A 27811-nucleotide genomic window follows, 5' to 3' on the forward strand; every position below is an offset into this window, starting at 1 on the left:
GCGTGATGATATGTAGCCTATAGCCTTCCTCGATAAACGGGCTATCTAACACTGAAATATTTATTCAAATCGGACCAGTAGTTCTTGAGATTAGCGCGTTCAAACAAACAAACAGTTTGTTTGTTTGAAGCTTTATAATATTAGTATAGATTTTGCATCACGGAATATTCAATATTACAAGGCCGAAATGTCAAAGAAAAAACGTTTCTAAATGACTTTTCTTTTTAATCAGAGCATTAAAATCTATACCACTCTTCAACGAAGGCTCTGTCTCTGAACATCGAAAGGTAGTATTCGATACCTATCCATTTTCGTCACAAAGGCTTCCCGAGGGTTCAATTATACAAAGCGAATCTAATTTTAGAAATGCATTGTCTTGTCGTATTTTGTTACGAGTTTATACAAGGTAAAGGGTTATGGAGATTACTTAAGATTATTACTGTTTAAGATTCAAGTCAGTTAGTTGGGTAATTCGAGAAATAGATTATGAAGTCTTGTGCTTACTTTGCTGTTATATGCTTAGAATTGAAAAAGGTTTTTGGAATCGTTAGTAAATAATAACTCTAATTGTTTAAAGTTAAAGTTTGTAAGTATTGAATAAAGTAGACGAAGTAGCCCTTCCCTGGAATAAAGTCAAATATGTGTATGCCGTCTTAAGTGAATGTTTTTCTTCATCCATATAAAAAGAGACAAATCTCACAACAATATGAATGACAATGAAAAAAATTCAAACGGGAAGTCATGAATACCGCCGTCTATTTATAAAAATACGCAACATTTCACAAACAAGCAATACCACAAAAACAAAACAGAATTTAACATTCATACCTAATTTTTCCACATCCGTAATGCACAAAAACGGAATACGCGGAATCCGGATCTGAGAATTATTAAAAATGCGGTGGACCCGCTCGCCTTGGACAAAAGTAAATAAGATACAAAGATGACATTTTTGCGAGTCTCCGTTGACCCCGAATATGTAATGACTTACGGTATAATCTCGTTGAGACTCACCCTCTATATGTTACGAGAAGCTAATCAGGCGTTGCAATGTGAATTTAGATTTCGTTGGGTTTCTGAGTCGTACTTACGTAAATCGAGATGTTTTTTTATGAGGAAGGGAATGGATGCTGTTTCACAAAATCGGTGATTTTTATTTTGTATGTTTATTTGAGTGTTGAAGAGAAAAGAAGGTATATGAGCACTTATTTCTGCTCGCAACGTTATAAACTATCAGTGTACCAAATTCCATCAAAATTCGTTCAGTAATTTTGGCTCCATTGAACAACAAACATCCAGGATTAGTAAGACAGTAACAAAAAAGTAACAGACAGGGATCTGAGGTTGTATTTGCTACTTCTACAGAATATTTGCAGCTTCATAAATAAAGCTAGAGATTATATTGTTTGCCAGACCAATTTATATCAGCTGTCTAATATTTACATGCAAAAAACAACAACACAAAAATGTTTGTTGCAGCGGAACTAAACAGATGCAATCACGAATAATAAATAAATATAATAAAATACACTACCACACTCAAGCGATATTGGTTTATATTAAATTGCCTGTAACACAGAATATTGTGTATAAATTGACCTGAAAACAAGTCATAACAAGGTATTATCTGAACAAAGCCAGTTTAATCTCTTACGCAAGAACAAGACAGAACTAAAAGCTTTGCAATCCATTTCAGTTGTACCTTTGTACGTTTAAGTTTGTAATATTGTGCAGATATCATTCTTTGTAAAGGCAATTGCAGTATTTGCAAAGGAAAAGAGTACTTAAATAAGATTTTCTCCTCATCCTTCCCTCCTTCATCAAATGCAAAAAGATAAATAAGAAATCGATACTTATGTAAAAATTACTTATGAGATGAAATTTGACAATCCGTAGCTCGATTCTTTACTACTATCGACTACCGATAATCGGCTTGTCATCGATCAATTTTGTGTGAAAATCTGTACCTCGATTCTGTGCTACTATCAACTACCGACTACCGGCTAGTCATTGAGAAATTTTGTATGAAAATCTGCTCAGCGCCTCTAACGGAAATAGTAGGAACTATTTTGGCAGTAAATTCTAAATGACAAACGTTTTGATACTCGACAGTACCGACTGTAGAGAATCGTGCTACTGATGTTTTCTAAAGAAGGTATTTTTCTTAGTAACCTATGCTGCTCCATTTTTGGGGAAAGGTCTGCCCCAAATTCTTCCACCTGTCTCTGTCATTTCCATGACAACTCCCAGATAGGTATTCATGGCTAGTAGCTAAGTAGTCTAGTTAAAAAAAAACAAGTCTTGGTTTTATTTTCCGGCAGTTTCATCCCACGGACATAGATGTTTTTAACTAGTCCAAGTCACTCTTCAATGTTTTCAAATTCACTTTTCTAAATGTTACTGAACTAGTTGGTAGCTTGGCTGTTGCTATGCTTGAAATTATAATAATAAAGATAAAAAGAACACCAAAAGTATTATGATACCTAACCTGAAATGGAGTGTCGTACAGAATTTAAATACAGCGAGAATAGGGGTGTTTCGGTTTCATTTATTGCCGAAAAACATTTGATATTCCGTGTACATTTATAGTGCTGTTGTTTTTATTGTTTCAACGTGATTCGTGTCACAGATCACTCGGTGCGTCGTAAAATTTTAATCACTTTTTTCGTAGGCATAATAGTTTTACATGCCATTCTGCGGCGTTGATGTTGAATTTATTCTGGTTATTGCTGTATTATTTATTTTGTGGTTATTTAACTTTATTATTGTAGAAGATGAGGCGTTGAATTTAGTACCGGTTTTATTAAATGAATAGCAGATTTATGCTGTATTGTATGACTGTATGATGTTGTATTTCATGCTGGAATTTAAAACCTCATACTATTAATATCTTGTTTTTTTGGCATTAACATAATATTACACCTGTTAAACCGGAGTGTGTAAGCAGAGGTAAATGAAATGCCGCATTCAATAATTTGCATTATCTCCCTATATTCGCGGAAAAAAAATGTTGTATACAAAACAGTTTTATACATCAACAACGTAATTAATGATTCGAAAAAACTTGCTGTGAAACTAATTACTTACACAAAAGTGGCCAATACCAAAACGAGTACACTTCTCGCCCATTTTCTCTAATACCCTCAAAAGGGTTCTGGCCACAAAAGCTTAAAGCCATTTGTCACTTATAAGCTACTTAGGAAAGAAGGGTAGATAAAAACTCAGAGATAATGAGAGTCATCCTTCCGCCCTTTACTAGACACAGTTGACACGTTTTTGTAGGTTGTTTTTGTAGTGTTAATGTGACCCTGAAATTATGTATTAATTATTGTGTTAGTAAATTCCTTTGACAAGGGATTAGTGCTTTTTCTTCCTCGTTATTTCGGTGATATTATTACAAACAAGGAAAATTGTGTCTATCCTGTGTTGCATGTAATCATTTACGAAGTAGTGGTTTGAGTCCTATTTGAGAAGTAAATTGTAATGTAACTAACCTAAAACCGTATGTCTACAACCTGTATATAGCGATATACAGAGTGTAGTATTAAATACTTGTACAGCATATCTCGCTGTCTACAATATGACTACAATATGTCTCAGTCATAAACAATAGAAAGTAAGCCTTAACTTTAAGGTGCTACAGTAAACTATTTATTTCACATTTTAGTAAAGGATAATAAGATAAATATGTTGCTTTTAGAAAACGAAGCATGAAATTAAGCGTTTCTATTTGTTCTGTACCTGCAAAGCAATTATGTTAAATACTGTAACCAGAAAGGTTCTATTAGTGCCCTAACAACCGAGGCGTAATACCCGTGATGTGACGTTTGCGCTGAGTGTGTGAGCATCAGTGCGCGTCGTAGCCGCTCCGCTGCGCTCGTAGCCTGGCGTAGCGTGTCATAGACACCTGTCGTAGCGCATCTACGACTTCTTTGACTTTTGTTTTAATGTAACGTAATTTTTAGTTTTACAAAATTTAAGTAATATTTTAATATTATATTCGTGTCTTTCATTTATAATGTGTGTTTTATATTATTAAAATAACTACAATATGTCATATTATAATTTGTCTTCGAATATGAAACAAATTCGGTTTGAAATTAATATGTTGTAAAATGTGTTTATGTTATCGTGATCATACTAAAATATATAATTTTCATAAATATTCTAAATTGCAATACATATTTTTTAATTTTTTCTCTAAATGTTCTCATATTTACAAAACGATACTATCATAAATAAATATTACCGTAACTATTTTGCACTTTGCACTCAGAAATGCACACTACATCAGTAGTTTTTATTGAACGTGACAAGCCCTGCAAGTCTCTTACAAAAATAACAAAATATTTTGTAAAAATATCATGCAACCTCTGAATGGAAAAATGTAAACAGAACAACATTTTGAAACATATCAATGTACTGCATTTATAGTGACTCAATATTTTACCTGAGAGAGTTAACATTATTCGATACAACATTAAAATTATTGTGAAACCGTTTTGTTTTCGTCATCGTAATTCGTTTTTTATTACAGAACTAGCTGACCCGCGCAACTTCACTTGCGTTTATTTTTTCCCCGTTTTGGTAACATATTCTACTGGTACTCTGCTCCTTTTAGTCGTAGCGTGATGACATATGGCCTAAAACCTTCCTCGATAAATGTGCTATCTAACACTGAAAGAAATTTTCAAATCGGTCCGGTAGTTTCTGAGATTAGCACGTTCAAACAAACAAACAAACAAACTCTTCAGCTTTATAATATTAGTATAGATAGTATAGATTAAAGCATTGACTCGGAATATTATAGCCATATTATTATATACTAGTTGCTCCTGCTGAATTAAAAACTTGGTATTTCAAAAATGCCTAATTAATACAACATTATTAAAGCCTGAATAAAATTACCAAATTATTATTATATTAACTTCACACCAGTTTTTTAACATGTGATCATTTCTTAAATAGTCCCCAATAAATTAATTAGTATTGCAGTCGAAGTATCAATGAATCTAAAAGAATCCAATATCTAAAACCATTGGGACTACAAATAGCCCTTGCAACTTTATTTTTATCAACTTAAACGACTCCGCTGACATTTGTTCGACAAACACGAACAATAGAATCCAACGGGCAGCAGTAGGTCTAAAAAGATTTACGAGTTCTAATCAAGCGCACTCCGGACTACGTTTTGCAGTGATTTGTGTCTCTATTAGTGAACATAGAGAGTTATTCTGAGAGTGAAATAACACGACTCTACTGATTTCTTTGTGCTGTGTGAAATGAGTGCAAAATTATTTGGATTTAAATAACAAATTAATTGATAAAATCAATAGTTTAATTACAATAACTATAGGAATATTAGCATTAATTCACTGGAATTAATAAGACAAACTAGAAAAATATATATTAACAAAAAACTTTGTAAATACGTAGAGTATTTGATAGACGTAATAGAAAAAGTGAAGCTCAAAGAATTAAAACAATAAACTTTTTTGATCCACAATTATAAACATGCTTGTACTCTTAAAGCTGTCGGCAGAAGTGTACAACATACACCCACATTCCGCTATTACAGTGTTAGCCATTTTCCGGCCTACTACTGATAAATATTCTAATATAAATTTATTATAGTCTAGGTCAATTGTATATAGCTAGGTGTTTGTTAAATTTTTAAATACACTGTAAATATGCCCTTTTCTACGATGATTTTAATAAATCGATTTTAAAAAATACTATAAATAGCCATTATTACTGAGTTTGACCCGGGAACCGAACCCGAGACCTCACGATCAGCAGATACATTACCAGCCACGCCACAGGCGCAGTCAAACCAAAAAAAAAAACTACGATAACTTTATATCGTTACATACCAAATAAAACATCCAAAATTATTCCCCCAAAATTTTCCATTCAATTACTCATCTCAAAAAACAACAGCACCCTGTTTACGAATAATATTGGATACCTAAGAAACATAACAACAACAGATCGAATCCGTATTAAATTGGTACGTAACGAAAATCGAGCTTGATAATTAGAAACCCGAGTATACATGTTTTTAATTAACTCCACCCATGTTGATGGTACACAAATTGAAATTGTGTAACATATGTACCTATTTATGTAGTAATTTGTTTCGAATTTTCATTAATTTTAGCTAATAGTTATTGGTGGAAGTTTGTATTACTGGTTTTAGTAAATGCCTCTGGGCTTTGAATACGGCTGTTGATTACTAGGATTATTTACCTACATACAGGTTTAGGCAAAATGATTTAAGTTTTTAGTTTCCTACTGGAGTCAAAAAAGTACCCGGAGCTTAGTGACATGTTCGGTATCGATATATAATAATAAAAAAAACAACTCCCGCACTAAAAATTGCTCTTGTGTCGCGTGGACTTTTACAAACATACAAACAACGGGTATAAAGTAAAACCAGACCCGAAATAACTATTTGTAGATCGCACAGGTAATTGTTCCGTGTGGGAATGGAACCCAACCTGTGCTATATTTCGATAATTAGTCATACAGTATTAATATAACAGATGAAATTAAACAATCATATGCAAAAGATGAAGAGATGATAGCTTTTTAAATCATAAGTGAACCTTAGTTACAATTTCACATTCCGAAACTGTATCCCAAAATATACGTATGATTTTTATGAACAGCTAAATGAAATTTTATCTAGCAAAGGCGACCTAAAATTAAAAAGTGCGTAGGTGACATTTTTTCGGCGAAAAAAATGCTGAATTTTTCCACGAAAATTCAATCATAGTTCGCGTTTGTAAAAGCACCGTGTATTTCAAAGAATATGAGCGCACTAAATGTATTACGTTTTAGAGTCGCTAAAGCAGTTTGGTGAGAATTAACTACGGTTCAACATGTTGGTTATTACGACTCTCGATTATGACCAGTGTTCTACACAATTTTATTATATCTGTAAAAGTTTATACATTTAATAAATATATAGGTAGTACACTTGCCGCGTTTTCATTCTGACCCAGTATCTAGAGCAATTACTTTTCGAAATCTTTCACTAAGGTTATCGACTATTTTTATATACCGAAACAATTTTTATTATTGACTGGATATCAAAAGCTTTCGGTTGGAAATGCTCAAATACCATTAAAATTTCCTTCTGTAACTTGATTTTTTTCCTGTCGAAAACGTATTGGTTGTTTCAATAAGTCACTGTCGTCCATTTAATATTCTGATTCTCTATCAAAAAGCGACTCGAAAATAGGTATATCATGTTGTACAATTCCTAATTGTTCTTCTATCCTAGTACCCATGTGCAACACAATAAAGAAGTTAAACGTTCTTTGATGGCAAATAAATTACTGAAGTGTAACTCAAATAGTTAACTCTATAAATCACACTTTACGTTTGTTCTTGCTCTCAGAGAAACTTGAAAACTGCACTATGTTCAACTTTCATTACGAGTTTCAAAGCGAAGGAAGAAAAATAAACACTATTTACTTGAGAACGTAAGATATCAAGATAATATAAGTGCGATAGAATACAGCTGTGCCGTGTGCCTTCTGATTATATACAAGGATATTTTCAAACTTTGGTGGATTAGAACACTGTCCGTCGAATATCCTCTAAATGCCCTTCAAGATAGCTTAAGAAATCTGTAATATCTATAATAAAATATTCTCATCCGTTTTTTGACCCATTATTGTCCCACTGTTGAGTCTTTAGTTCTGTTAGGTCTTCTCCCGAACTAGGTAGGGGTTAGGCATTGAGTCCTCCATACTAGCCAAGTGCGGGTTGCGTCAGTAAGTCGACTTCATCACCGTAGCCGTTTTTTCATATAAAAGAGCATAACCCCGCATAACTTTTGAAATGTTATTATATGAAAGTATTCTATATAGATGTTCTAGTTTGAATTCCTTTCTTCAAAATATTTATATAATACTCCAGATATCTCTATAAAACAAACTACATTTTAAACTACAGCGCAATAAAATAGGAAGCATCCAATCCAACTAGTAATCAAATCAAGAATCGCAGCAACTGAAATGAAAATGATAAAACGAAACCTGGTCTCCAGTATCGTGGAGTATAAATAAAAGTATCGGAATAGAATTGTCCGCCGAAGCAATTTCTCGTTTCCGTAAGACGAATCGGAATCTCCATCTGGCGAAAGAAAGAACTGAATTTACATTCTGTCGGTTTACGGACGAACGTCCACTCTTTAAAGCAAACAGTTTGAAACTAAGTCAACATTTTTATGAACAGTGCCACTCGGTTGTGTTTTTTGAGAGCAACGCCTTTCGAGCCTAAGTGTTCGGGGATTATTTATTTTATCCTTGAGAGACGAATCGATTTTGGGAGTGCTTTACTGTAAGGACTAGTTAAAAAAACATCGATTTCTATGTTTTGTGTTTGGAAAATAACTGTTCATTGTTATACTTTTATGTTCATTGAATCTCCAAATCATTCTAATGAGGTGGGAAACAAAAATAAATGATTATAAGCTTAAAATAAAAAAAATACTTTAAAGCCCGTTGGAGATGACTCGCGTCCGACTGTTTTGCTGATAAGTTAGTACTGTTAATAAGTGATTTTGAATTAAAAATAAAATAAAAAATAAATTTAACCCATTACTGTCCCACTGCTGGGCAAGGGTCTCCTCCCGTAATGAGGGAGGGGTTAGGCCTTGAGTCCACCACGCTGGCCAAGTGCGGGTTGGGGACTTTGCATGCACTCAATTAAGGTATGAATCAAATTTTAGGCATGCAAGGTTTCCTCACGATGTTTTCCTTCACCGTATTTTGAAACCGGATTTTGAATTATTAGCTCTAATAGATTTAGGAACTTAAAATTCTATACAGCAATGTTCAATGATTATGGCAAGCATTAAGGAAGAATTATTCCACGTGGGAGGAAATTGCGAGCAAAAGTTGGTCTGCTATTAAAATACCTTAAAGCGAACATCCCTGCCGGCTACTTTTAATAATGTCTGTTATATTGTAAAATGAACTATAAAGCTACATGTTAACTAATTATTAGGACAGCGGTACAAGAACATTGTTTGAACTTAGTACAGTTTAATGGCTAGGTCTCTTTGATGGCCGATAAAACGCCCAGTCATTTGTGTAACCCCAAGTGACTCAATTACATTCTGATAGATGTTGTAAAAGATAGATGAGGTACTTTAGCAACCGTATTCTATAATATACTGCTTTTTGTATAACTTTAAGTTATATCCAAAGCTCTAAAAACCATTAAATACATTTTTTATTTCCTACGAATGTCCCACTGCTGGGCAAAGGTATCTTTTTGGAACGAAGGAGGGATTAAGCTTTTAGTCCACCACATTTGCCAAGTGTAATTTGAAAACTTTACATAAATACTATCAAAATAGGCTTTAAAGAAATTTTACCCCCGGTTTCTGAGGTATATCTAACGGTAGTCACGATAGTTTATTTATTCAAATACGATTAACATAATATTTGCGCTATTTAATTTTCTAACAATCGAAGGGAAAAAAGCAGCTTATACTATTTAAACTGCATTTGTCTTAATGAGAATAGTATTTTTTTAAATCAGGTACAAGTACGAAGACGTATTTTTATTCAAGTAATTTTAAATGCCACACAGTTACGTATTTACAACTGCTTTTTCTTTACGTTTCTGACATGAAAATATCTTATCTAAATTACTTAAAATCATTTATACAAAAAAGTGGTGTAAACAAACAATATTAATATAAGCTCTAGTGCAATGTCGTGTTTGAAATAAATGCACACTTCAAACTTTTAATAGCTTCTAAATGATACATAAATGGACCTCAGAGTATTACTTCAAACTTTTAAAATAACATTTAAATGTACCTTAGGGTAATGTAGACGTGAAACATTTTGAGTAGGGCCGAGAATGTACCAATTACTTGATGATATTAACAGGACATCAGGGAATTATAATTATTTTTCGAGGTCATTGTAACCTCAAGATTTTTTACGCGTCGCATTTTCGGGAGACTTTCATTCTCGATTAATTTTTACAATTACTATTATTTTCTTCTTTGTCACTCGGCCAAATATTATCTAAATTGGTCTAGTCATTCCAGAGTAAAGATATGAACAGACAGTGTTAGTTGTTTTGTGCTTTCTTAGGTCATGTTCTTTCCATGAATCCAAATCGGCACAGCCGTTTTGATGTTAAAGAAGGACAAACAAACTTTTTAACAACATTTTATAACATCGGTAAAGGAGATCGGCAGATTTCGTACAGCTTTAAGTTTGCGTTGTTTCGTAACAGAATTTGTACCACTTATTAAGGAGACTAAGTCACTTATTTTTATTTGGGAGTATTATTTTTAGAAGTCCGGATTAATTAGAAAGTATTTTTTTATTTAAATAATATTTTTTGGTCTATGGCTTATATTTGTTGACAACTAAAGAAAAAGAAAATCTCATGAGACGTCACTGTTAGTCTGACGTCTACGCATCCGCTAATTTGCTGTTGTTTTGGATTGTGGTTTTGACAGCATCTGAGCAATTTAGCGAACTATCTATAACTTTTACCTCCCAACTTTTAAAAATATAAAAATTTTAAAATAAGCTTGTCTATCATATTAGCTACCAATTTAAACAAAAAGTAAACCTAAACATGACATTTTATAAGCTGTACGAATTCTTCATACAAACCTGCCGTTCGCCTTTAAGTTCAATACTAGCATACATCCTTTTCATTTATAAGAATCATATGCATTTTGTTTTGCGCAATAGAGAGAAATACCGTAAAAAATATCGTACTAGCATTTCCTGATAGTACAAAAAATTCCCTACAAAACAGAATAACTTACCTAATTTAATGCCAAGATAAGAATAATTTTAATAAACTCGTGCACTTCATGACATTATTATTAATTCTGCACACTCAAACAGGAAAATTAATTTAGTTTTTGTGCTGCCATACAGAAACCGCACGACTGCGGTGTGCTATGCAATTCGTGACTGCAAACGTGATACATAGAGCCTGGCTTTCATTAGTTGCTTTAGAGCGTTCTACAAAATTTTTACACATATTTTTATTATTTTTGAGTTTTTTTAACGTGTTACTGTCCAATTGCTGGGTCTTCTCCCAAAGAGGAGTGTGGAATTGAGGCCACCACGCTCGCCCAATGCGGGTAGAAGATTTTGCATGACCTCAAAAAAAATGATTAAAAAAAATTTAAAGACCCAATACTGTCCCACTGATGGGCAAGGGTCTCCTCCCAAACGAGAGAGGTGTTAGGCCTTGAGTTTACTACGTGTAGCTACCAAATGTAGGTTGGGGACTTTGTACATCTTCGAGAACTGTTCTAAAAAAGTCTCAGGCATGCAAGATATCGTCATAAAGCTTTCCTTCACAAGAGATAATTATTTTTAATATACACCTAACTTTGAAAAGCCATTGATGTGATGCCTCAGGTTGGAACCGTCGAGCGCTGGCGTAGGAGATGCCAACTTATACCACTCGGCTATCACTGCTTCATATATTATTACTAAAATATATTTGTTGTCAAATTCTAAATATTAATTAATGTTGTGGTTATTTGAAAGCAATTGAGTACGGTTATAATTTGTCAATTTTGTTGTGATATGATATTACTGTGCTGAAATAATAATTGTGAATGCACTGTGGTTATAACATTAACTTGCTCCGCGGGTACGTTTTTGTTTTATATTTTGACATAATTTTATGTAGGAAATGACAATAATGACAATATTATGAACACGTGTTTTTTTTATTAAATATCAAGTTTTTTGCAAATCTGGTAAAATGATAATGGATTATTAAATATTATATTTTTGTGAAATATTTGTCGTAGTTTTTTGTCGACTTTATGTAATATGTACATAAATACAGGCAAGTAAGGCATTAACACACAATCAGTACCTCGTTAACATCCTAGCAATTAAACTAAGCCTAAGCACTTGCGTTAAATAATCCGAAGCACTAAATTCTCACCCATTATGACACATGTTGGCTTTAATACACGAACTAACTAAATACCTACGCGTAATTACACGTACGAGAATTATGTATACAAATAATTACTGGTATATTACTTACTCGCTATTGCGAGTTGAGCATTCGGGAACATTAACCCTTTAATGCGAAGGTGACGGAGTACACAATGTCGAGAAATTCTCGAGTGATTCTCGAGTGTTACTCGTGTTCATTAAGAATGTGCTTGTCATGTATGTTTGTTGTTAATTAGGGGTAAAATAATTATGTTTGTGGGAGGTTTTCTTAAATGCGTGGCTTGTGTTATGAAATTAAAAACACGAGTGCAAAAGACAAACATAAAAAATATGTCTTTTAAAGTTAACTTTTACTGTCCCACTGCTGGGCAAGGGTCAAATTCCAAACGAGGGAGGGGTTATGCCTTGAGTTCACTCCGCTGGCCAAGTTCACGTTGGGGTCTTTGCATGCCCTCAAGAATTATATAAAACAGTTTTAGGCATGCAAGGTTTCGACACGATGTGCGTTTTATTAAATCAAAACTCTGCTAACGTTTCATATGATGTGTGAAATAAACTGTAGACTTGAAACCAATAAGATGCTGTCTCATAAATGTAAAGCTCCGTTTTATATCTTAGACACGTAGCACGTCCGGCACAACATGAAACTAATGTGCATGAGCAACAGAGTGTGTTGCACAAACTGCTGTTACGTGTTTGTAATGTAGTCAGGAAATAAAAACGGAACTTTATGAATAAGTCACTTTTAAGGACATTATTGTATCATCATTATTTTTGTGTAGCACATTTTTCTACAGTCGGTACTACCGAATATCAAGAGTTTGACGTTTAAAATATGCCTGAAAATAGTTTCTGCGGCTTCCGCTAGGGGCGCTGATCAGTAATTTATTCAAAATTTCTCCATAACTAGCCGGTTGTCGATAGTGGTAGAAAATATTGAGATTGGTCTAAGTAAGAATTGTGATCGCTAGACAGAAAATATATACAATTAAGGATTGGTTTTACGAATAAAAAAACATATTGCCTAAAACCATTTAAAGACATTCGCTGCTGGGTGATCTTGACAATAATTAAAATATTTTTCGGTGACAAGTTTAATTAAAACTAGCAAATGTGCAGGCAAATGTCTATTACTCTTATAAACCGATGAGGCAGCAAGTCATAACTTTCTGGGCCAATCCGGTATTTGAAACCAAGACCTCTACGCAGCAGTTTCATACACCATCGATATGTCATAAAGGTAGTCATTATAACTATTCAGGCAAAAATCAACAATCAGTCAAAATATTTTAAAAATTTACATACAAAAACCCACTCATGACATTATCCATTCCTTTTACGTCACGGTGAAAGGGTTAATAAAAGTCCTGTAAGGGTAGGCTGTTAACTTTGCTTGACCCTTTTACCGCCTTGGGGCGTTCGGAACAACCAGTATGTAATTATAAAATAATATATCACTATTATAATATGAACGTTAAAATAGAAAGTTGAATGCTCGGGTAATGTTTTGTGTTAGTCTTTAGTTCGAGTTGTTAATAAATAAATAGTTATAAGTTTAACTGAATTACATGTATGTTGACGTTAAAGTGGTAGTTTGTTTGAAGGAAGAAGTTAAAAAGGGCATATTTTCTTACAAGTTGGTCGAATGGGATTAAAACGATTCAATGGCGGTTTGATAATAATATATTATAATTGTGAATTTTGCTTTGCGTTATAACGCTGTAGTCGTAAAAATAACATATTATTTTTATATTGCACTGATTAGTTTTAAGGAGACCTGAAGATCATTGTTATTAAAAGTTTGCTTCGGCGAAAAATGAATTATTTTATGTAATGAAATAAAATCTTTCTATAACAATTAAATAATTTTAAAACCGACATCCTACAAACCTAAACTTGGTTTTATGATAATATTTCTTTAGTATTCAGCAGTACGTTTTCTCAGAAAGCTTCATTGTCTGTGCCCACGCAAAGATGATTGTATCAATAACACCCACATTATGCAAAGTATTTTTTGTCAGTTCTGAGAATTTCCTGCTTTATACAAAACCCATTTTATACAATCAAGAATACGAACACTTAGGTATAATACAAATACGAAAACATCAAATCTAATTATTAAGTAAGAATATTTCGCCCGGGTACTTTTTGGGATAGAACTTAAAGCTGCACTTACTTAACTTACCACCGTTTTTTTTACAGCGGTTTTTTAATGAGTTTAACGCTATTGAATAGATAAACTGCCGTTAAATATACCTCAGAAACTGGGGGTTACTGGTTAACACAGTGAAAAAACAATTTTACTTATTTGAATCCAACTCACGACTACTCTTGATGTGAAACAAAAATCTCGACCGTTATAGTTGGCAGTGAGAGCAATAAATTAAATAAATTGTAAAACCCATGGTCCCTTTAGGCAACGGATTACTATATTTACTTAACTAAACTTTTAATAAATATTAATACTAGTGGAAATTATTTTTCAGTTACTTAACTCAACATGTCAAAGTACAGCTACAGTTGAAGGAATCTATGTCTACATTTAGCATTATCCCGACCTGAAATCAATACTAGACACCAAGAGCTTTGTTAGATAATAAAATCAATTTCACCATACTATCAAAACATTCTCAGACCTTTTGTGCCATAGCAACGTATAAATTCACTTACACAAGTAAGGATGGAACCTAACTTTTATCTTATCCGTGACTAGCCAACTGGGGTCTCCCACTTGGGGATGTCCCCTTTTATTTCGTGTAATGGCCTTTGCAATTGTTTTTTTTTTACGTTGCTAAAACTCTGCTTGTTCAGGTTTTTTTGCTGGAAACAAATTAATACCTGTTGTTGTGTGAAGAATAGCTTGTATAGATAGTTGTTACTCCTTCACAAAATCTTGCAAAATTAAAAAATATTGAAGCGCCATTCAATGGCCGTAAAATGTATAAATAAACATAATAAAAATAAAATAAAGCATTCGAAAATAGTACCTCCTCTCTTTTGAAGTCGGTAACAACGACTTGATGATATTTTACACTCAAATAGACTTTGGCTTTATGTTTTCTTCCAGAGACATCTATCACCTTGCCATATTGTATTCGAATAGGTTGCAGTTTCACGTGAAAAAAGGACAAACACATAATAAAATGATGGTAGTAAAAGTTAATATGATATTAGGTACTCAGTTATTTTACAAAACTCACCTGACTCACTCATACAAAGTTGCTTGTGACTCCCAAAGTAGAATAATTTAAATGTGAACCCTACTTTGTAAGCTATACGAATACATTACATAAAAACAAATACAACAATAATAAGTCAATTCTAGAATAATCCAACAAAGTTTTAATAATGTTCAACAACTTTTATTTGTTTTTCCATGACCGAGTTTCACGAGCGAGTAGTAATAAAATCATATACCGTAATAATAGTCATTAACTTTATAACTTACAAACATTTTAGAACTTTATTGCTAAATTATTAGATTCTAGAAATATCCTTATTTTCATCCTACTGCTACTATTAATGAGAAAGTTTGTGAGGATGCATGTATATTCGAAAAAATACTTACATATGTTCTCACATATTATGAAATCTTTTATTAAAAAACTACTCGACTGATTTTGATAAGATTTGGTACATCGTTAGCTGATAACCTGGATTAACACACAGGATTTGTTACCCCAGGAAGCTTTATCACGTGGACAAAGTCGCGAGCAGAAGCTATAATTATTCAAATAATATAGTTATGAAACTCTGTTTACCTGTATTGTTTGCATTGTCAAGTAATTAAGTGTTTATTTAACAATGAAATTAATTTGTTTAATGGAGGGAACTGAAGTAGGTCCATGACATAATTTAAAGCAAACATGAGGCTATTAACGGGAATTAAGCTACGGCGCTGATGTGTTACACATTACCCACCTTTGAGTGTCACAGTGGGGTAAATATGACTTGGTAACTTGAAATTACTTCGATAGCTCTATTCGTTTATTGGAGTGGGTTAACAGTGGTTTTCCGTAATTATAAGTATGATTATAATTTTTTCTTCAGTTTTTTATAAGCTTTAAGCCACACTACGTGTGTTGTTTTGTTGCTTCAAAATATTTTTTTATGAGACGACAGTAAAGGAATCATAACTGTTGTTTTTTCGTAACCAAGATTTTACTCTATTTCTTCATCCCATTTTCAATCTGTTACTAGGAACACCGAGCAACGGGATAAGAGGTTTCTGGACATCTAATAAAAGGGAGGGGGCATATACATTCAAGAACTATCGCACTATTGTTACTACTCCTGTGTGATATGGCCTTCGAGAGTTCGTCACGCACCTTGCATGATACTTTCCCATAACCCTGTCGTTCCAAACTTGACCACAAAGCCGTGAATCTTGTATTACCACTTAAAAATAATTATTTATATTTATAAACTTAATGAGAGCTACTTATATTTTCTTAACTGATTGATTGTGAGTAATGGTTGGCGTGTAACCGGCCAGTAAGTTGGACACGAATCTTAAAATATTTTGCTTCGTCATGCCTAAGTTTATGGCATTTATGTAAAGAAAAAATAAATAATTCGACTGTAGCTTGGGGTCGTCTCCAAAAAGTCTTCAAAAGGAAATAGAGACTAAATTTCTACATGTACACCTCTATTTAAACCAGAAAATATCTGCCATTGGTGCAGGCTGGAAAAAGCTTCCCGATTCACTGAAATCTTGAGCACATACATAGCCTTTTCTCCAACTATGTTGGAGTCGGTTTCCAGTCTCACCGGATGCAGTTGTATACAAGTATTTTACATCGAGTGTCTATCGAACCTCCAGTTTCCAGGATAACAGACCGTCTGTCTGCGTAAGATGTTAAGCTCACATAATAATTTTAAAAGCATTTAATTGTCGAATTGGTCTGTAATTTCTTTATTTACAGCATTTAGTTATACCTCTGCAGGGCAAAGACCTCCTTATTTTTTCCTATCACCCCAGATAAAAAAATAAAACAAGTTTTTTTTTTGTCAAAGTATCAACTAACTAAAAATGTTAGTCAACAACATATCAGAAGTTTTTATTAGTAAACAAACGAATTAGATTCAAAATTTCCCTTAATTTTCTCGGATAGGTATCATGGGAAACGTCTGTTTGTTATTTATTGTTTTTTCCGCCACAATGGAAAGTTTTCTCATGATTGATTTCAAGTTTTACTTGATGACCTACTTAATGGCAGTGTAATATTATGTTTGGCCTGTTTTTTTTTTGATGTAGATTGTGTACGGCACATTATCCGTATAAGAGTTGTCCCGTTGTAGATTGAGATTGAGAAGATTATTTTATCTCAATTCTGCCTATCGAGTAATTAAAGAGTTGTCATATTATACGAAGTAGAATGGTACGTAACGTATTTTTCAGGACATTTTCAAACATCGAAATAGCAGAGATTACAATATTTTAAAGATGATTATAGAGTTGTGACTATTTAAAGTGTCTCTATAAGAAGTATTTTATTTTAAGAAAGTGTAGTGAGAATCTTTTTCTGCCCGAACTCGTGTTATGACGAAATCCCGTCGTTGGCAGATTCACAGATTCGATTCCGTGCCGGCGCAAACATTTGTATGGTCTACAAATGTTTGTTCCCAGGTGGATGTTTGTTCGTACGATTTGTGTTTGTAACAGCACCGATGACAATGGATGTAGTCTTGTTCAGTCTATGGCATAGTTAAAATAGTAACAAAATTTTGACTTACACGCGCATTTAAACATATAGTAAAAACAGCAGACAAACAATTAACAAAAAACACAAAAAAAATGGGTGATGACACTAATTTTGTATTAACTCTGTACAATAAGTCCGCCAATGTAATTTGTTCTCTGTGTTATAAGTGTACTGTTTTATACGGGGTGCATAAGATATTTTTGTGTCATTTTATTTAACAAAAGCTCTATTCACCTAATACCTAATGCCACAACTCACCACACTTTTAAATTCAATACCCCAAAGAATATTACCTGCGAAAATAACCTCCAAATCACAAAGAAGAATTTAGATAGAAGATTAAATTTACAGGCACATTTACGACACAGGACGGCAGGGGCGGGGGGTGGAGGGTTGATGTAAAATACGGTGTCATTTAGCCTGTAGGCCGGGCGAGATGATCACTGTAAAGTCGACTTACTAAGGCTGCTGTTTTAGTTAAGATGTGCGAAGTAGAGGAGTGGGTGGGGAATTCTGCTAGTATATATTTTTTAAAGTCTTCTGCTTGCCAGCAAATGTCGCCTGCTTTCGTTCAGTTTTGTTCGTGTACAAAAGTCAGCGTTGCAACCAATAAAGTTGCGTAACTCACTGAGAGCACGTCTTCATTCGATATAAATCTAATTGTTATTATTCTATAAATATTTTTCCTACATCATCAGAAAAAATATAAAAGAAGTGATAAGTATCCTTGCATTTATAACATAAACTGTAAAAAGAAGAAAAGTAGCTTTATGCGGGATTAGAAGATAATTATTTGACGTCTTATTTATAATGTCGTGAATGTCTAAGAAAAGTACTTTCAACTTATAGCAACACACATTATTTTATAGTTTAACATTTCTTCGTGCACACCTTTTTTCGCTTATCTTTAATGTAAAAGCAGCCTAAACTCGCCTCACTAATGCTTGCAACTCGTTATAAGAAGGGTCTCATTCTCGCCAAGTGTGCACGTACCTTTATAATATTCATGTCGACTCGTCTACGTTTTACTGTAATTGGAGATTTGTTCACTTACAAAGAATGTTGTAACAAGCTTTTATTTTCAAGTTCATGTTAAACGTTACGTTTCATATGTTTCTTTTATTTAACACTAACATCTGCCAGCGCCTTCGTTGTCATCGTAAAAAAAATCCCAAGGTAAAAAGTAGCCTATGTGTATATCAAGGTTATAAAATATCTATGTACCAAATTTCATTGAATTATTTCAGTAGCATCTTGATTACAATTCAATGAGTAACAAACATACATTCATACATACAAACATACATATATAAATGCTCTTGCATTCGTAATATTAATAGGATATTGAGATTGTAAAATGTTTATCTTTATATGGTGCTGTTGATTACAATGCTTCCTTATGGCGCGTACATATTATATATATAACATAACAGCGTTATTACTAAATTTGATAATACGCGATCATACGTTGAAATGTTATAATATACCATGTGATGATATACACTGCAATATTATTAGCACATACCGTAAAAGGACCCTTAAATACGAGTTGGGAAGCAGAAAGCGTACAGGAATTTGAAAGATATGCTCCAAGCGATACGAGTATCACCATTTTAAAACTGCATATGGTTTCATTTCTCGATGCCGGACGAAATAAATATAAAAATAGTGTTTATTATCCTTTACAATTAATTGAATATTAAGTAAATTTAGTAGGTTAGTTTAAGTAAGTTTAGCATTTTACTAAAAACAAGCTTTAACTTCACTAGAAATGAAATAGAACCAATGCGGCAGTAGTGCAAAACTTAACAAAACATTGCAATAACCAATCGAAGCAAATAACAATACGTTACAAATTACCTAATTTATTTCCCATAGGAATTACTGTTGGAAGATTTCTTATCGAGACACGAGATCTATCAACATCCATCTTGCTAATTAGTTGAGGTCAATGACCCGTTGATCATAATGACAGGGTCGAACATAGCTCATTAGATGGGACCGTCTTAAGTCCTCGTTTGTGGTTGACAGTCAACCTTTGACTTCTGGTAGCCAATTTAGTTTTGGCTTGTATTGATTTTGTGCATTCTAGTGTATGGCTGTGTTGTTCAAGTTGTTTTTGGTACTACGATTGAGATTTTAGTCACATTACTTTAATAATTACAGGTTTAAGCACTAAGAAATGTACGTTTAATTAAAAAGTAAATGAAGGATAACGATTTCTAGAGTATTTTTTGTAATTTATGTATACGAAGAGAAAAATTTACGTAAAAATACACATTAAATGAAAGAATCAACCGTTAGGTGGTACGAAGTGCACCGGTTCAGCTAATCTATACTAATATATCTATACTATATACTATTAATATAATAAAGCTGAAGAGTTTGTTTGTTTGTTTGTTTGTTTATTTGTTTGAACGCGCTAATCTCAGGAACTACTGGTCCGATTTGAAAAATTCTTTCAGTGTTAGATAGCCCATTTATCGAGGAAGGCTATAGGCTATATAACATCACGCTACGGTCATTAGGAGCGGAGTAGCAACGAAAAATGTTACAAAAACAGGGAAAATTTTGACCCATTCTCTTAGATGACGCAAGCGAAGTTGCGCGGGTCAGCTAGTTTTAGATACATCTTGATAGGCCTCATGACTCACCATCGTCTGACATTTTAAAATCGTATCTGTTTGTTGTTTGTCGGCATTTTTGTGTAATAAACAACCACAAAAGAAACGAAAAATCGGCAAATATAGTAGACTATATGTATAATTAATATATTTTTTTCTTTGTTAACAGTGGCTGGTATGTCGGACGTGTGGGTAGAACTACGCGCGCCGAGGTTCGTGGTGCACCGACACAGCGCCGTGCTGCGCTGCGAACACAATGTCGACCCTGAGTCGCTTTATAAGGTACGTGAACATTCTTTTAAACCATTACTGTCCCACTGCTGGACAAGGGTCTCCTCCAGAACGAGGGGCATATGAATATATCTATACTAATATTATAAAGCTGAAGAGTTTGTTTGTTTGTTTAAACGTGCTAATCTCAGAGATTGCTGGTCCGATTTGAAAAAATCTTTCAGTGTTACATAGCCTATTTATCGAGGAAGGCTATAGGCTATATTAATCACGCTATGACCAATAAGAGCAAAGTACCAGTAAAACATATTACAAAAACGGGGAAAATTTTGACCCATTCTCATTATGTGACGCAAGCGAAGTCGCGCGAGTCAGCTATATTATATATTTTTTTTAAACTAGATGATTTTCCTAGCCTCTAGTACCTAATTATTCCTATATAGGGCTTCACAATCAGCCTATTTTGGTTTCTGAGTCGGCCAAAGTGCCGTTACCATTCCGTCACTTAGCTAGGAGCGTCCAAATGCTATATACTAAGAAGTAGCCTGGGCAAATACTCTATCACACATTACTCAAAAATAACTGTGTTTTCAACTATCAATATGACGAATCACGAATTAGCTCACGAATTGTCTTAGTATTTTTTTTTCATAAACGTTTTCCACCTGTCTTAAAGACAATTTTACAAAAATAATAATATACATATGTATATCAAATTCGTTAAGCTGATTTTAAGTTTTACGCTTAGCAACACATTTGGCTATTCATTTGAATATCATATGAGTCCGGTGAATGGATTTTACTCTAGTTGATTATGTACAGGTGGTGATTTTTCTTTAATAAAGTTAATAACTTACTACTACGACTAAGGACCTCTAACCCTACCCTTACGTTGAAGGAAATAAGACATTGTAGCGGCACGTCCTATAAGAAGATTAAATTAGTAAAAACTTTTTCGAAAGTAAAAGTATATTTGTAAAAGCTATTAAATATGTAAAGTTTATTTTCAGTCTAACATTTTATTGTCATCGTAACTAAATTCTTGTACTATTCTTTTACCTAAACCAAGAATTAACCCGTCGAAAGCCATCGTGGTTAGAACAAAACAAGTACAAGCTAATGAAGCAAGTCACACGCAACTCCTTGACCTCTGGCCTTTATACACATTTCTTAATTAAAATAGAACTGACTTGATTTATTTATAACACGTTTCACACATTTTATACAATATAAGTATGTACCTTTGAACGTTTAAAACTACCTTTCTTCATTTCTAAATATACATAACTCAAAGGTGACTGACTGACTGCCTAAATCCCGGTTTCTGAGTACATTTAACGGTAGTTTATCTATTCTATAGCGTTTTTTCTACATGAGTTTTGACACTATTGAATAGATAAACTAACGCTAAATGTACCTCAGAAACCGGGGGATAGTGATCTATCAACGCACGGCCCAAACCACTGGACGGATCGGGCTAAAATTTGACATGCAGGTAGATGTTATAACGAAGGCATCCGCTAAGAAAGGATTTTGATCAATACCCCCAAAAGGATAAAATAGGAGATGAAAGTTTGACCTGGTTAAGAAGTTATAGTATTATAGCTTAGAATCCAAACTTGATCCTTCTTTGTGGAGTTCAGAAATTTGGATTGGGAACTTTCAATACTTATCGTCTTACGCACCATTCGAAAAAGAGAGCAATTGTATTTTTTTTAAGTTTTTTCTTAAGGTGTACTACTGCAAATTGATTCGAATAAACGAGCTGATGAACTCTGAAAAGATCTTATTAACTTATTCATTCATGTGTGAACGAACAGAGCTATTTTTGGAATTCTTTCCGGAAAACAGTTTTATTCTAATAAATTCAATTACAGTTATATTTTCGTAGGATATAAAAAACTTTTTATATCAGGGTAAAGCGGAAAACTGTTTAAACGAAGAATACTATCGCCTGTTGACAACCGGCAGCGTGTCGGGAACCGTAGAAACTAATTGTTCAGTACATTTTAAATGTCAAATTCTTCATACTCGTTAGTGACTACTGTCGCTACAGTTACGTTTAGTACGTATTGCAGAACGTTTTAAAGGATGATTATTATATTTTTATTACTAACAATTAACCATCACATAAAACAGGTGAAAATATTAACTTAAAGACACATAGTGCAGATTAATACATTAAAAAAAACCTTTTCCCACTTAACATCGTTTAACGCTAAACTCTTGGTCCAAAGGCATAAGTGTAAAAGAACATCAATATTTAATACAACCTTAGCCTTAAAATCTTTCAAATATCTTTATTACATAGAACCACTTAGCTCAATCAATCTACGCAATTGCCTCTTGAACATCGACCCACATCAAGTACTAATACACTCAACATTTAATACACTTACTATAAACTAACGGGGTACTGAAACAGGTTTATTAACATGAAATCAAAAATGATAAACAGATAATATAAAAGCTGTGTTTTTTTTCTATTGGCGCGTGATAAGTTTTATTGTTTCTGGCCTTTTTATTTTATATAAATAAACAAACTTAAAATTATAAATGCAAAAGTCTGAACCTCGACTCTCTGCCACTATCGACCACCGACAATCTGCTAGCTAACGAAAACTTTTGTATGACAATCGGTCCAGCGCCTCTAGTGGGCGTCTTAGAAACTATTTTTGCAGTACATTTTAAATGTCAAACTCTCGATACTCGAAAGTACCGACTGTACAGAATTGTGCTGCTGTATGTCGTATGTATGTTTGATACTATGGATAAAATTTGGACTTGGATTAACTTAGGGTCTATTTTACCCGAGAAATATTTTCAGAAGCACGTATTGGACTTAGAAACTGAATTAACTTAGGGTGCATTATACTCCGGAATTTTTTTTTTGAGAAGCATGTGCGGAATTATAAATATGAGTAAGTATTTGAGACTTCAAAGATTTTCTCAAATCACTAAAAGACTAACCAAACTGCACTAGCTATTAGAAACAACTTAACCGAGCGCACTAAGGGCAGCCAGTTAAATCGGCCTACACAGGATTGCGAAGGATTGGACCAGATGCTCAATCCTCATCGAAATTCTAAGCACTTCGAATTTCTGAATGCAAAGTTTCGAGGAACTACCGTGGCTACGGTATTTTAGGTGCAGTGTTGAAAAGTGGTTTAAGTACAAACTATTTTATGAAGACTTTTAACAAATTTGTTTCGTGAGAAATTTTACGAGGAACAAAATATAAGGAACAAATGCTTTAAACTATCGGTAACCGACAATGATAACTATAAACAAATTTTCTAAGAACTATTTTCATTAAGCAATTTAAAATATTAAACGCTTGCTAGTCGATCTTACTGACTGTAATTATTTATGGATTAACAAATATGTTTGCTCCGTGAATAAATCGAATATTGAAAATATTTGGTACACATACTATACATACATACGGACATAATCTCTACATACTACACACATTATTAAATTATGTAACTAAAATAATGGTGTGCCATAGTGGATTTACCGTCTCACTTATCTCATATTTTGAAGGCCAGCAGTGAGAATTAGAGCTTATATTTTTCCTTCTATTATTACCGACTTAAAAAAGGAGGAGGTACTATGTTCGTTGTATCGTTATTTTATGAATGTTCATTTGTAAACGAATTACCATGCTATTTTATACTCGAAAGGCCTACCCATACCATCTCGAAAAAGTCGCAGATAATTTTTATTGTTATTGACAGCGACTGACTTTAAAAATCAGTTTTTTAATACATACACAAATGCAACACTAAAAACTTCGCTGGAACTCTCTAATAAGACGTTTCACGTTCACACATAAAGCTCAAACACCAATAGCTATTAAACCAAGAGTGGGAAATCCTAAAACTAATACAACCTGCTTTTACGAGTATATCGATTGATCTGTTTGTGCTTTAGTTAATTGCTTTCAATTATACGAAATGGGTACTAAAGTTTATGAACATAATACTAGTAATATGAACTGTTTCATAGCAGAAAACGTATTTTTTTAATGTAGTGAAAAGTATTAAATTGTTAATCGCGTAGAGTGCGAATATAAAATAAATAATACCAAATTTAACCCATTAATACCCCAATGGTGGCAGAATAAGGAAGCGGCCTTTACTTTTCATACCTTCAAGAACTGTTCTAAAGAACTCTTAAGTATGGAAAGTAATTGTATCATGATGATTTCATATTTCGATAATTTCAACAAGTGATAACTATTTTAAGTCCAAATATTAATAACTCGAAGTAAGTTATTAGGCACCATTTTGTTTATTTCGCTACAGGTCTATGCAAGCATGACATAATAATATTAAAACAGATTCATTTGAATAGTTCATTGATATAATCGGTGACTATAATCTGCATGTATGCACGGTAAAAACCTCAAAATTATTATTTATAACATCCTAGGAATGTTTAACAACATTAGTTACCGTCTATGGATCTGTTTACTTTGTCATTGTTATTTATAAGTTTAATGTTAAGCGCTACTAAACCAAGCATATAAAAAAGATTACTTTTGTTAAATTATACATCTGCCAAATACAAATGCCAGTGAAAACACCTATATTTTTCAGTTAATAAAGTTAACATTAGCCCAACCCGCAATTGGCCAGCGAAGTGGACTCAAACCCCTCCTTCATCACGGGAAGAGACCCTTGCCCATCAGTCAGACTGTACTGGGTTAAATTTATTATTGAGGGTTGACGTGGCAAAAGAAAGATGGCACAATTGACGGTACCTGAACAGCAAAATAGATGCTAAAATATAAACCTAAGATTCAGTAAGAATTTAAATATTCTATACGACAGTTGGGTTTAATTTTAGAATTCTAGTCTTGCTACTTTAGGAGTAGAGTTCAGGAGTAAAATAAAGAAGGTTCACCTGCGTCTAGGGGCTTAATATAAGCGAAGTAGTACCGTATTTGTCGTACAGTCTGAAGCAAAAATATGTAGGTATATGATGTTATGTTTTCAACTGCATTTTTATAGATGAAAATTGTAAAAATGGTACGATTTATTGACTTCTAAGAAGTTTTACCATTACTGTTCGTTTATTGTTGATAGCAGCTGTTATTAAATTTATATTTTCATACAAAAGGTAAGAGATGTAGCCGAGTGGTTAAGTTCTCCGCCTTTCGCCAGTGGTCGAGAGTTCATACTCGAGGCATCACACCAATAACTATTCGAAGTTATGTGTATTAGAAATAATTATCACTTGTTCCAACAGCTAAGAAACCTTTCATGCCTGTGAGTTCTTAAGTGCAGTTCTTGAGGGTAGGCAAAGTCCCCAACCAGGACTTGGTCGGCGCGGCGTGGTGGACTTAAAGCCTAACCCCTCCCTCGGAGGAGACGCTTGCCCCGCAGTAATACATTAATGGTTTAAATTTATTTTTATTTGCAAAAAGTCCCATAGAATGTACACATTTTTGCTTGTGACTGTACACACGAACTTGGAAATAGAGTACTTATCAGTTTGTTGTGAACACGTGAAATATTTATGTGCTAGCGAAAGACTTGACGTAATACGTGACGTTCTAGAGTTTATACAAAATTCTCTTGTATATTTATTGAAATAGATCACTCGTATCTTCGACGTGCGGTAGGTATACATGTTTTAAAGGATTTTCTCCTTTCACGAAGAACATTTTGTATGAGCAACAATTTTTCCAACAACTAAACCATTTATTAAAATACTAGCGGATTAGCCCGAATTCGTCCGGGTATAGTACAATTTTATTTCGTTGGTTACCGCCCCGTGGGAATTTTGATCCCATCGATGAAATGATGGGATCGAAATTCCCTGATGAAAAACAGATCTTGTTCCGACAGCTGTTACAAACATATTATATTTAATAATATTATTCAATTAATTTAGTAATTAAAAAGTTACGCGTGTACATTTTGGCGACTCATTCTTATTTGTACATTATAGGAGATAAGTCTATTAATTATAAGTGTTCTATAATTAAGACAGAGCAAGTAATTGTATTTCGCACAACAAGTACAAACTTCAAAGTTAGATAGAAAGTAGAAAATTGTATTATTCTTAGTATTCAAACTTATTTATTTTTTACAGGTGGTGTTTTTCAAAAATGGCCAGCGCCTAATGAAATTTGTACGTGGACGGGATCCTCCCTACGAGTTTTACAATATAACCGGTGCTGAAATAAATGTAAGTTGCAATTTAAGTTTTACAGTATATTTTTATTTAATTTACATTTTTATGCAGTAGATTTGAAACGAGTTTAGGGCTTACATTAACAATTTTTATTGGTTTTCCTTAATGTCAGGCAATATTCGAACACCCAATAAATTACAAACATAAAATTAAATATATATATCGTACAAAATATATTATCACGGGGCGTAGGACGCGGTGATCCGATTTAATACAAAAAACAATCTTTAGAGAGATGACGACATAGTATTTTAGTAAGTATAACTAAAACATTGGTACCTATCTTGTTACGCTACATTTCCTATATTTTCAACCCATAAGCAAAATTTTCATAATACATTTTAAAAAGCAATATTTTCCACATTGATCAACTTACCTTCAGGTTTCAACCTTGAGTTTCCCCTCCTCTCATTACTTTCCAAAGTAAATACTACGGCCTACTTTGAAAACTTTCACTGTAAACAGTTAGACAAACAAAAATAAAACAAAATTATACTTAGTGGGTTCCTGGGAAAAACAATTTGTTTACCTTTAAACGTCTCTAGGGTATTGTAGGAAAAACAACTTGAGGTAAAAAGTGCAAGTATCTATCGTAAAGAAACAGAAACGATCTTTATGATAAATGGAGAGATGTAGTTTTAGTTTGGAATTTTTGAGAATTTTCTTTTATATTATTTTTAAACCTAATTAATTTTGCATCTAGATACAATATTATATTTAAATAAATCAAAATGGTACTCATCTACAACATTGTTGCAAATTAGCTAGGCACTGAATTACTGATGCACTTAACAGTTATGAAATAATTAGGTACGTCAAAATACAGATGATAGGCTGAACTCTTCCGTTTCCGTTATATTGTTCTGCACGTTGTTTTAGTAGCGTATTCATAATTTTCTAAACTCCAAGTTGTTTTACATTAAAACACGTACAAATGCTGTGTATGTATTTTATTTTCATAACACAATGTTCGTAAATAAGGCAAAATAAGGGAATAGGAACCGCAACAAAAGCATTGGATAAGCTCACCCACCTTACATCCAGAATGCTTTTAGAAAAC

At 33.3% G+C, this 27811-nt stretch overlaps 1 protein-coding gene across 2 annotated transcripts in view; it reads left to right on the forward strand.

Annotated features, from left to right (window-relative positions):
* LOC142975622 (uncharacterized) overlaps positions 1-27811 on the forward strand; it is a 93064-nt gene that overhangs the window by 47040 nt on the left and 18213 nt on the right. For both annotated transcript variants that reach the window (XM_076118580.1, XM_076118581.1), the window contains exons 3-4: positions 20483-20595; positions 26650-26745. In XM_076118580.1, coding sequence (XP_075974695.1) covers positions 20483-20595; positions 26650-26745 — 209 coding nt within the window. The remainder of the gene's footprint in view (positions 1-20482; positions 20596-26649; positions 26746-27811) is intronic.

Source organism: Anticarsia gemmatalis, chromosome 9 (assembly GCF_050436995.1).
Source record: "Anticarsia gemmatalis isolate Benzon Research Colony breed Stoneville strain chromosome 9, ilAntGemm2 primary, whole genome shotgun sequence".
NCBI lineage: Eukaryota > Metazoa > Arthropoda > Insecta > Lepidoptera > Erebidae > Anticarsia > Anticarsia gemmatalis.